Source organism: Colius striatus, unplaced genomic scaffold (assembly GCF_028858725.1).
Source record: "Colius striatus isolate bColStr4 unplaced genomic scaffold, bColStr4.1.hap1 scaffold_37, whole genome shotgun sequence".
In the NCBI taxonomy this organism is placed as follows: Eukaryota; Metazoa; Chordata; class Aves; order Coliiformes; family Coliidae; genus Colius; species Colius striatus.
In genome coordinates this window covers 1,125,014-1,137,095 of record NW_026908521.1, presented here as the reverse complement: position 1 = coordinate 1,137,095, position 12,082 = coordinate 1,125,014, and the positions used below count along the sequence as shown (strand labels likewise).

Below are 12,082 nucleotides of genomic sequence, written 5' to 3'. Positions count from 1 at the left end.
CCTGCACAAAGAAAAAGAAACCCTGCAGAACAGGCTGCCCAGAGGGCTTGTGGAGTCTCCTTCCTTGGAGGATTTCAGCACAAGCCTGGACACGTTCTTGTGCGACCTGATCTAGGTGAACTGAATTCTGGGGGAGGGAGTTGCTCTAGATGATCTCTAATGGTCCCTTCCAACCCCTACCACTCTAGGATTCTATGATGTCACACAGTCTAGATGCAGTACCCAGATGTGCTGTGATGTCACAGAGCACTGTTGAGGCATCCAGAGGTGATGTGATGTTATAGAGAACTGTTGCCATGCCCACGTCTGCTGTGATGTCACAGAGTCTCATTTCAGTGCCCAGATATTGTGTGAAATCTCAGAGCACTGTGTGTCCAGTGTCCAGATGTGCTGTGATGTCACAGAGCACTATTGCAGTGCCCAGATGTGCTGTCATATCACACAGCCCTGCTGCAAAGCCCAGATGTGCTGTCGCGTTACATAGTCCTATTGCAGTGCACACGTCTTATGATGTCACAGAGTACTGTTGCCTTTCCCAGATGTGCTGTGATGTCACAGAGCACTGTTGCACTGCCTAGTACTAGGACGTCGCAGAACCCCACGGCAGTGTCTGGATGTGATGTGATGTCAAACACTCTTGTTGCAGTGCCCAGATTTTCTGTGATGTCCTACAGCCCCGTTCCAGTGCCTAGATATGCTATGATGTCACGGAGCAGTGTAGCACTGCCCAGATGTGCTGTGATGCGACACACACCGCACATCCTCTGCAATGCCCACATGTACTGCTGTGCCACACAGTCCTGTTGTAGTGCCTAGATGTTCTCTGATTTCACACACCCCCTTGTCATGCCCAGATGTGCTGTGATGTCACAGAGCACTGTTGCAGGGCCCAGATGTGCTATGATGTCACAGAGCACTGTTGCAGTGCCCAGATGTGCTGTGATGTCACAGAGTACCACTGCAGTTCCCACTTGTGCTGTGATCTCACAGGCACCCTAGCAATGTCCTCTTGTGATAGGATGTTTCAGAGCACTGTTGCAGTGCCCACGTCTGCTGTGATGACAGAGTCTCGTTTCAGTGCCCAGATACTATGTGAAGTCTCAGAGCAGTGTGTGTCCGGTGCCCAGACGTCCTGTGATGTCACAGAGCACTATTGGAGTGCCCAGATGTGCTGTAAGGTCACACAGTCCTGCTGCAAAGCCCAGATGTGCTGTTGTGTTACACAGTCCTGTTGCACTGTGCACATGTTCTGTGATGTCACAGAGCACTGCTGCCTTTCCCAGATGTGCTGTGATGTCATAGAGCACCGTGCCAGGGCCTAGTGATGCTGTTATATATCACAGCAGTGATTGAGTGCTCAGATGTCTTGTAATGTCACAGAGCACTGTAGCAGTGTGCAGTTGAGGTAAGATGTTATAGAGCACTGTTGCAGTGCCCAGATGTGCTGTGATGTCAGAGAGTCCCGTTTCAGTGCCCAGATATGATGTGAAGCCTTAGAGCACTGCTACAGTGCCCAGACGTCCTGTGATGTCACACAGCACTGTTGCTGTGCCCAAAGGTGATGTGACGTCACAGAATACTGCCGCAGTGTCCGGATGTGATGTGATGTCACAGAGCCCCATTCCAGTGCCTAGATAAGCAATGATGTCACAGAGCAGTGTAGTGGTGCCCAGATGTGCTGTGATACAATACACACAGCACAACCTCTGCAATGCCCACATCTCCTGCAGTGTCACACAGCCGTGTTGCAGTACCCAGTTGTGCTGTGATGTCACAGAGCACTGTTGCAGTGACAACGTCTGCTGTGATGCCACAGAAACCCGTTTCAGTGCCCAGATATGATGTTGAAAGGCGAAGCTTTCCTCTACCCAGGCAGACGCGCACCTCAGAGGAAAACGAGGAGCCGACTTGATGCAAACACATGAGGTGAGGTTTATTTCGGAGCTCCGGGTCGTCTCGTAACTCACGCAGGAGTCAGAGGAGGCGACCCTGGTGCTCAGTAGAAAAGGGTTTTTATAGGGTTTACACGCCACACAACAGATATAGGGTTCAAACAATAGTTACAAGCTCTTGACCCTTGGTCTGGACCCTCCTGATAACCACAGGCCGCAGCCTTTTTTAGGAAATGTTTTTAACTTCTGCTTCTTGGAAATGAAGCGGTCTCAATGAGACTGCACTTTCGCTGAGGCGGTTGTTGTTCTCATGGTGTGCAGGCCGTACTCCATTCTGTTTGTTTTGCTTCTCCTCAGTTTGTTTTGCTTCTCCTCAGTTTCGCCTCTTCTCATTCCCCTCTTTTTCTTTTGTACATTTCTAATCTTAGAATTTCTGGAGAGGCCAGGCCAGTGGTCAGGACTAACACTTACTAACATTATATTTCTATTCTATGCTTATAACATTATGGATGTCATTTTGGAGTCTTCTTCCACCCCTTTAGGCACAGTCCTAAAACACACTTATAAGAAATAAAGATTATACCAATAAGAATAATAGTAATTATCACAGTTTGGATTAATGAAGATAACCACTCAGCAATATGTATTCCTAGGGAATTGAATACTTCCCCTACCCAATTTCTTCGGGCTTCCTCTTCAATTCCTTTTGTTTTCTCCTCTATCTGATGTAATTTGTTAATATCGTTTTCCACAGCTTCCGTAACATTTGGGATATGTATACAACAGTCGCTTATTTTATTTTTTAGATACCCACAAACCCCATGTTCCTTTAATAGTAACATATCAAGGGCCATCCGATTTTGCAGAGCCATTTTGCTAGTTGCCTGGAGTTGGAAATTCATATCTTTAAATCCCTTTCTAGTAACAGCCGCTCGTCGTGCGGTTTGTGCCAACAATTTATCAAGCATCTCCCTATTTCTATATGATGCGATTTGGGGAAATATGGATTCAATTGCCCACCCTATTTTTACCGCAGTTTTTGGTTCCTGCCATTCATCACTGGGGGCTTCCTCGCCTTCTTTACTTACATCCCTCCTCTTTCGAGGCATAAGTTCTTTTTCTCCAGACTTTTTCCAGTAGGGACACAGTGTGGGCACCCCTAGGGTAACTTGATTAATAGGCCCATCAATGGAAATATGTGTGGTCCATTTTCGTTCGTTAGTGACCCATACTAAATTTCCAGAACTCTGGACTGTAGTATATTTGCAGTCAAGCATTTCCCCATCTGACCCACCTTTAGTATGTGGTGGCAGGGTATGTTTGTATCCTCGACATTCACATCCCCACTTAAGCAGATAACGGACGGGGAAAATCCCTATTTCCTTCTCCGGGGTGTCACAGTTGAGGACTTTGGTACAGTTCCACCCATGTGTGTGTTCCACAATCGTTTTTTTAGAAGTCATCTCATGAAAAGTGTGTGTATAGCGTTGATCCTGCTTTCCTTGAAACTGCACACACCAGTTTACTGGTCCTATGTAGCTAAAAGTTTCTGCAATAGCGGGTCCCCAGATAGATTGCCAGACCTTGGGGTCTAATTGTGTGATATTCTGACATACCACTTCAGAGTAAGTTTCAGTGGTAGTTACTGTAACTTGTTTTTCCTCATCAAAATAACACGTCCCCACAGAATGGATCCCTCCCTTTTTATATACAGAATTAAGTTTTCGTTTGCAGTCTTCCTTCCTGATTTTCCACTGTGATTTTCGTGTCCTGATAAATCGCCGACCTACCCCAGTCCTAGTTCGGGGCACACTCTTACAAAATTGGGATACATTATTTTTATATTTCGGTAGTGGTCCCGCCGGGATTATACCCCACGGAATAGGCTCCCCAGCTGCTTGTGGTAATGGTAAACAAGCAGTGATACTGGTCGCATTTTGGGCCTTCCCGAAATCTCGGATTAGTCCCACCAACAGATTTTCCCTAGGTGTTTCGGTTTGGTTTCCGAAACACACGAAGCTTAAGAGGATTATCAGTCTTTTCCACCACCCAATCATCCTTTTGTATATCTCTAGGTGCCCTTTTTACATGCGCTGAATGTACCCACGCAGTAATCCCATCGACTTTTACAGCGGTGGGAGTTGTTAACAATACCACATATGGTCCCTTCCACCGAGGTTCGAGCGTCTCTGATCGGTGTCGTCTAATCAGAACTTTGTCTCCGACCTGGAACGAATGGGGCATCGACACCTCGCCTGGGTCGTAGAGGTTCTTCAACTGTTCCCAAACTTCTTTTCTAACTACTTCCAACGCTTTTAGGCGTGCTGCAAGAGTAAGAGAGGGCACAACAGGTTCATCAGTCCCCACTATTTCTGTCAGAGGAGGGGGACTCCCATACAAGATTTCATAAGGGGTGAGCCCCGTAGGTCCTGGGGTGTTTCGAACCCTAAACAGAGCGAGGGAGAGAAAGACTGTCCAATCCCTCCCGCCGGTCTCCGCTACTAATTTAGTTAAAGTTTCTTTCAAGGTCCTATTCATCCTTTCTACCTGTCCTGAACTTTGAGGGTGGTATGCACAATGGAGCTTCCAGTTAATCCCCAATTGTCTGGCTACTCCCTGACTTACCTGGGCGACAAAGGCAGGTCCATTGTCTGACCCGATTACCTTGGGAATACCAAACCGGGGAAAAATCTCTTCCAGGATCTTTTTTGCGACTACTAGTGCTGTTTCGTTCCTTGTAGGGTATGCTTCGACCCATCCAGAGAAGGTATCTACAAATACTAACAAATATTTGTTACCGTACCGGGCAGGTTTTACTTCCGTAAAGTCTACTTCCCAATATGCTCCTGGTCGATCTCCTCTCAGTCTCTTTCCTTGGATTCCTTTAGTATGTCCTGCATTTGTAAAGGCACATGCCTCGCAATTTTGTACGATGCGTTCCACGGTTTTCCGTAGCTCCGGGACCTTGTAGCGTGATTTTTTTGCTAGTGTGATAAGTTTTTCAGTCCCCAAATGCGTAAGTCGGTGCATTTTATCGATGTAAGCTTTCCCTTCCTCAGCGGATAGGTTTGTTTCTTCCTTTCCTTCCACTGCCTGTTTGTCGTCAAGTTTTACTGAGAGTATCATGGCCTCTAGTGCGGCCTCTTTGGCAGTTGTGTCTGCCATTCGATTCCCTCTTGCAACCCAGTCATCTCCTTTTTGATGCCCTGGGCAATGTATGATGGCCACCTTTTTGGGGAGATGTACGGCTTCTAGGAGATTTAAAATTTCCTCTTTGTTCTTAATTTCCTTCCCCGCCGATGTCAAGAGCCCCCTCTGTCTGTATATTGCCCCGTGGACGTGGGCTGTTGCGAAGGCGTATCTGCTATCGGTAAATATGTTAATCACTTTTCCTTCAGCCAACCTCAGGGCCTGTATGAGGGCTACTAGTTCGGCTTTTTGGGCAGAGGTCCCCTCTGGCAACGAGCTAGCCCACACGACCCGTTTCCCGTCCACTACGGCTGCGCCAGCCTTTCGCTTTCCTTCCAGCAGGTAGCTGCTCCCATCGGTGAACCACGAGGGGGTTCCTTCCATAGGCTGGTCAGTTAGGTCTGCGCGAATGCCCACTTCTTCGGCTAGAACCTCTTGGCATTCATGGAGAGGCTGGTCACTCTCTCCTGCTTCAGGCATCAGTGTGGCTGGGTTCAGGATGGCTGGAGGGGCAAACTTAATACGTTCAGTTAGTAACAGACTCTGATAGTAAGTCATCCTGGCATTTGTTAACCACCGGTCAGGAGGTTGTCGAATAATGCTTTCCAGGGAGTGGGCTGCAATGATTGTAATTGGTTGTCCAAAAGTAAGTTTATCAGAGTCTTTTACCAAGACTGCAGTGGCAGCCACTATTTTAAGGCAGGCAGGCCATCCACTGGCCACGGGGTCTAATTTTTTTGACAAGTATGCCACTGGCCGTTTCCAGGGTCCGAGTTTCTGTGTTAACACACCCCGGGCCACTCCCTTTCGCTCATCCACGAACAGAGTAAATGGTTTGGTGAGGTCAGGTAACGCCAGAGCAGGGGAACTTAACAGCGCCTTCTTTATGTTGGTGAAGGCCTCCTCCTGCTCTTTGCCCCATACGAATTCTCCTTTGTTTTTGGTGAGTGGATATAGTGGTTCAGCCAAGCTAGCAAACCCAAGTATCCAAAGGCGACAGAACCCCGCCGTTCCCAGGAACTCACGCACCTGTCGAGAGGTTGACGGGGTGGGGATCTGCAAGATGGCCTTCTTTCGGGCTTCCGTCAGCCACCTTTTTCCATCCTTTAGAGCATATCCCAGATAGGTTACCTCTTTCTGGCAGATTTGTGCCTTCTTTGCTGAGACACGGTACCCCAACCTTCCAAGTTCAACCAGTAGTCTGCGAGTTCCCATCAGGCAGCTTTCTTTGGTGGACGCCGCGAGTAGGAGGTCATCTACATATTGGAGTAAAGTTACCTGTGGGTTTTGTGCCCGGAAAGTTGCCAGGTCCCTGTGGAGGGCTTCATCAAACAAGGTAGGAGAATTCTTAAATCCTTGTGGTAATCTTGTCCACGTGAGTTGACCCACTCTCCCACTTTCAGGATCTCTCCACTCGAAAGCGAAAATTAACTGGCTCACTGGATGCAGTCGCAAGCAGAAAAATGCATCCTTTAGGTCAAGGACTGTATACCAGGCACGATCTGGGGGAAGAGAGCTTAAGAGATTATATGGGTTGGGTACCGTAGGATGTAAGGTAAGGACTCTTGTTGACTTCCCGCAAGTCCTGTACTGGCCGATAATCCCCAGTCCCAGGTTTCTTTACCGGCAAGAGTGGTGTGTTCCAGGGAGATTTACAAGGCACAAGAATCCCTTGTTGTACAAGCTTGTCGATGTGAGGTCGTATCCCTGCTACTGCCTCTTTTGACAATGGGTATTGTTTTACGCTTATTGGGGTGGCACTTGATTGTAGCTCGATCACTATGGGAGGGATGTTCACCGCTTCCCCCATGCCCCCAGTTTCGGCCCATGCTTTCGGATACTGCTTGAGCCACTTTTCAAGGTTATCCAGGTTCTCCTTGGGGTTTTGGTATAGTCTATATTCCTCCCCCAAGTGCAGAGACAATACGCATGTTTTTGGCTTTCTGCCTGCAAGGGCGATCTCAGGGCCAGCAGAAGTAAAGCTTATCTGAGCCTTCATTTTTGTTAACAGGTCTCGTCCGAGGAGGGGGGTAGGGCACTCGGGTATTAACAAAAAAGAATGGGATACCTGGTTAGTTCCCAAGTCAATAGTTCGATTAGTTGTCCAGGGGTATTCTTTTCGACCTGTTGCTCCAATTACCATGGTCTGTTTGTTAGTTACAGTCCCTAATGAGGTTTTCAGTACGGAATATTCTGCCCCAGTATCAATCAAAAAATTTACTGGGGTCCCCTCCACATTTAACGTTATCCTAGGCTCGGGGAGGGGTTCCGGGCCCTGACCCCATTAATCTTCATCTTCCTCCAGGGTTAGTACTCTCTTTCCCTTTTTCTTAGGGCATTCACGGGCCCAATGCCCATGTTCCTTGCAGAAGGCACATTGATCTTTTCCCAGTCTTCTGGGTCCCTTATTCCTGTCATTGTCGCCCAGGTCCCTTCCTCCTTTCGCCTGTCTTTCCCCTTGGCGTTTCCCCTCGGCCATTACTGTAGTAAGTATTCTTGTTAAATTCTTATCCTGTCTCTTTTGTCTTCGTATTTCTTCCTTCTCTCTCTCATTCTTTTCCCTCTCCCACTTTTCTTCCTCGGTTTCCCTTTTATGGAACACTTTCTCAGCCTCTTTAACAATATCTTGCAGGGTGTAATCCTGCAATCCCTCGATATGCTGCAGTTTTCGTTTTATATCTGGTGCAGCTTGTCCAATGAAGGACATGATAACGGAGGCCCGTTGTCCCCTAGATTCGGGATCAAACAGGGTATAAATACGATAGGCCTCCATGATACGTTCTAGGAACACCGAGGGTGGTTCATTAGGCCCCTGCATAATTTCTCTCACCTTTGCCAGATTGGTAGGTTTCCTGGCTGCCCCTCTTAGTCCTGCTACCAGAGCCCGGCGGTATATGGACAGTCGTTCCCTACCTGCTGCTGTATTATAGTCCCATTGCGGTCGCGCTACTGGGAACAACGCCTCCACTTCCATTCCTGTTCGAGGGGGTTGGCCTGGTTGGCCTTCCTGCAGGGTTTTTCGTGCCTCCGAGAAGATTCGTTCTCGCTCCTCTGTGGTGAAAAGTGTTTGAAGTAACTGCTGGCAGTCGTCCCATGTGGGCTGATGGGAGTACATCAGGGATTCGACTAGTCCTATGAGGGCAGCAGAGTTCTCAGAAAAAGAAGGGTTATTTGCTTTCCAGTTGTACAAATCGGAGGACGAAAAGGGCCAGTACTGTAATGGTTGTAACTCATCTGGCTCTGTGGGGGCTGGCCCCACCGCCCGGAGTGGTAAGGCTACAGTGGAGCCTGGTCCCTCAGGCATTATCCCCCGTTTACTCCTGGTACCGGTATAGGGTCCTTCTTCCCAACCCCCCGGGTTATATGGCACAGGTACTCCCTCGTCTGGGGACCGGGGTCCAGTTGGGGGGGCGGTGGGTATAGATGTGGATACAGGTGGAGTCCATTCAGGGGGTCCTTCGACCTCTGGATATACCTTGGTCTTAGGGCTTGGTTCTTTCAATTTTTCATAATCTCCTCCATTATTGGTCACCCCTTCTTCTACTCCTGTGAGAGCCAGAGTCCTGGTTGTCACAGGTACGCCCCGTCTAAAGTATGAGTAGGATGGGGCTAGGACTCTTATTTTATCATTTGGAAGAAATGGTCGGACCCAGTCCGGCGGATACATCACCAAGTCTTCCCATACTGTGATATATGGTTCTTGGTCAGGATGGCCTCCTATTGAGGCGAAAATAGTCATTCGGACTGCCCGTATGGTATGGATGTCAAAGGTACCTGACCGTGGCCATCCTACTTTAAAGGTTGGCCATTCACTTTCGCAATAATTTTGCCAATCCCCCTTCTTGATAATAAGAGACAGGTTTTGCCCTCGTGCTTTTACTTTTGCCCAATGTGCCAATGTTAATGACAGAGGGGTGGATCGGGACTGCCCCATGGTTATCAGTAATACAAAAAAGATTATAATAAGACACACACACACAGAAACGATTTCTTGCTCTCCACGACTTTTACACCACGGAAGAGATCTTATCAAAATTTCAGAAGGGCGGAGACTTCGTCCCCTCATTCACTCCACAAGGACCAGCTAGGTTTCACCTATAGGCAAAGGTTGCCTATTTTCACCCGTGAGGCGTCCCCCAGGGCCGTAGCCTGTGGTGCCGGACACGTCTGTCCCCCACACGTGCTACTCAGAAACCTCTTTAAAGTCTGTCAGACCTTTACTGACCCAGCAGCTTCAGTTTCCCCGTGACCCTTACTTCCAAAACAACATAACACAACCCTGACAATTATGACTCCTATCCTTACACAGGTAGAACATAAAAAATCAATACAATTAATCAGGCACATCTAAAATTTTGCACAAAGGGGTTTCTGTCCCGTACCTATCCCCGTAATTGTTGAGTGTGACTCTCAGGTGAAACCAACAAATACACTTATGGACACAGAGGCGGCACAAAAAGCATTCCCTGAACTTACAAGGGTATCAAGGTATGTTCTCACCCAATCACCCACAAAAGTAACATTCACTTGGTCTCTGATGCTTAAGATATCTGTGCAACAGCGAGCTCCCAATCTCACACACTTAAAACATTTTCAGAGGTTAATGGAGAGAGAGAGAGAAAAAGAGAGTGAGAGACTGAGAACCTTATCCGTGTATCCCTAAGTGTTTTTCTTACTGAAGTTGGGGATTATGGACTGTTGGGTCACGAGGTTCAGGAAAGAATCCTTAGTCCCAGACCTGGTCAACAGTAGGCTTATTTAAGGAGACCCTGCCGTTGAGTCACGAGGTTCAGTCTGGACCCCCTTGCTTTCTAAGGCACCCTTAAAAGGGGCTTAGGTGCGGCTAGATCCAGACCTAGTCTCAGACTTGGTCAACGGTACGCAGCCTATGACATAGAGGAATGGGCACTAATTTAAATTTCGAGAGACACAAAAGAAACAGAGATAATGGAAAGAAATAACGTTAAAAACAATGTTATCTCAACAAAGCCTGCTCAGTTACACAAACCACAAACTCTTAATCTCAATCTACACAAGCTCACAAGCTCTCATGTGGCGCCACAAACATTCACACAAAAAAGCTCACCTCCAAGGGGTCATCGTTTCCTGAGGTGTTCGTCGTTGATCCCGGACGAGCCCCCAAAATGAAAGGCGAAGCTTTCCTCTACCCAGGCAGACGCGCACCTCAGAGGAAAACGAGGAGCCGACTTGATGCAAACGCACGAGGTGAGGTTTATTTCGGAGCTCCGGGTCGTCTCGTAACTCACGCAGGAGTCAGAGGAGGCGACCCTGGTGCTCAGTAGGAAAGGGTTTTTATAGGGTTTACACGCCACACAACAGATATAGGGTTCAAACAATAGTTACAAGCTCTTGACCCTTGGTCTGGCCCTTCCTGATAACCACAGGCCGCAGCCTTTTTTAGGAAATGTTTTTAACTTCTGCTTCTAGGAAATGAAGCGGTCTCAATGAGACTGCACTTTCGCTGAGGCGGTTGTTGTTCTCATGGTGTGCAGGGCGTACTCCATTTTGTTTGTTTTGCTTCTCCTCAGTTTGTTTTGCTTCTCCTCAGTTTCGCCTCTTCTTAATGTGAAGTCTTAGAGCACTGCTACAGTGCCCACAAGTGCTGTCATGTCACACAGCGCCGCTGCAAAGGCCAGATGGGCTGTTGTATTACACACTCCTGTTGCAGTGCACACCTGTGCTGTGATGTCACAGAGCACTCTTGCAGTGTTCAGTTGTGCTGTGATGTCAAACGTCCGCGGAAGAGGAAGACGGAGCACTGGAACAGGTTGCCCACAGGGCTTGTGGAGTCTCCTTCCTTGGAGGACTTCAGCATAAGCCTGGACACGTTCCTGTGCGACCTGATCTAGGTGACCTTGATTGTGGGGGAGAGGGTTGGTCTAGATGATATCTAATGGTCCGTTCCAACCCCTACCATTCTACGATTCTATGATGTCACACAGCCTGGATGCAGTACCCAGATGTGCTGTGATGTCACAGAGCACTGTTAGAGTGTCCAGAGGTGATGTGATGTTATAGAGCACTTTTGCCATGCCCACGTCTGCTGTGATGTCACACAGTCTCTCTGCAATTGCCACATGTGTGGCAATGTCACTGAACCCCATTGCAGTGCCCACGTGTGCTGTGATATCCCCATGCAGTGTATCAGCCAGCACTGTGTCACATTTGCAGCTGCTTTCCTGAGGGAGCTATCTCCATTCCCACTCACTGGGACTCCTCAGCTCCCATTGAAAAAATACATGGTATCGGTTAAGCTCTACCACTGAGTATGGGAACTACAAGAAAGCAGGAAGGCAGACTCCACCTATAGTGGTAAGTAGGTCCCATTGTAGTCTATCATCTTGCACTGTGTCACATTTGCAGCTGCTTTCCTGTGGGACTTATCTCCAATCCCATGCACTTGGGCTGCTCAGTTCCCATTGAAAACATACAGGCTGCCAGTAGAAGTTATGCCACTGCGTGTGGACACTACAAGAAAGCAGGTACACAGACCCCAACTACAGTGGTAAGTAGGTGTGGTAGTTTGAGCCTGGCTGGATGCCAGGTGTCCACCACACCACTCTGTCCCCCACCTCCTCAGCAAGCCAGGGAAGGGGAGAAAATAAGATGGGAGTCTCGTGGGTTGAGATAAAAGCAGTTTAATAAAGAAGCAGCAAAGCCGCGCGCGGGAAGCAAAGCAGAAGCAGATAAAGCTGTTCCTCTCCACTTCCCATCAGCAGTGATGTCCGGCCACCTCCCGAGAAGCAGGGCTGCGGTACGCGTAGCGGTTGCTTTGGGAAGGCCAGAAATGAATCTCGCCTCCCCTTCCTGCTCCTCTCCCCCAGTTTATATTCCTGAGCTGATGTCTTAGGGTATGGAATATCTCCTTGGTCAGCCTGGGTCAGCTGTCCTGGCCATAGTCCCTCCCAAGATCATGCCCACCCACAGCTATTGGTGAAGGTGGGGGAAGGAATGCTGGAGGGACAGCCCTGATGCTGTGC

The 12,082-nt window shown here is 48.4% G+C and overlaps 1 protein-coding gene across 1 annotated transcript; it reads right to left on the bottom strand.

The window, feature by feature from the left end:
- Positions 1-4,122: 4,122 nt before the first annotated feature.
- LOC133629290 (uncharacterized) lies at positions 4,123-8,820 on the bottom strand. The gene is made up of 2 exons (XM_062019948.1): positions 8,107-8,820; positions 4,123-4,216 (listed from the first exon to the last, which is right to left on the bottom strand). The coding sequence occupies exons 1-2, from the start codon at positions 8,818-8,820 to the stop codon at positions 4,208-4,210; spliced, it is 723 nt and encodes a 240-aa protein (XP_061875932.1). The 3' UTR covers positions 4,123-4,207.
- Between the last annotated feature and the right edge of the window lie 3,262 nt (positions 8,821-12,082).

What these genes read in the sequence shown, in the direction of transcription:
- LOC133629290 (XM_062019948.1), bottom strand. Translation starts at nt 8,820, where the DNA reads ATGACTATTTTCGCCTCAATAGGAGGCCATCCTGACCAAGAACCATAT.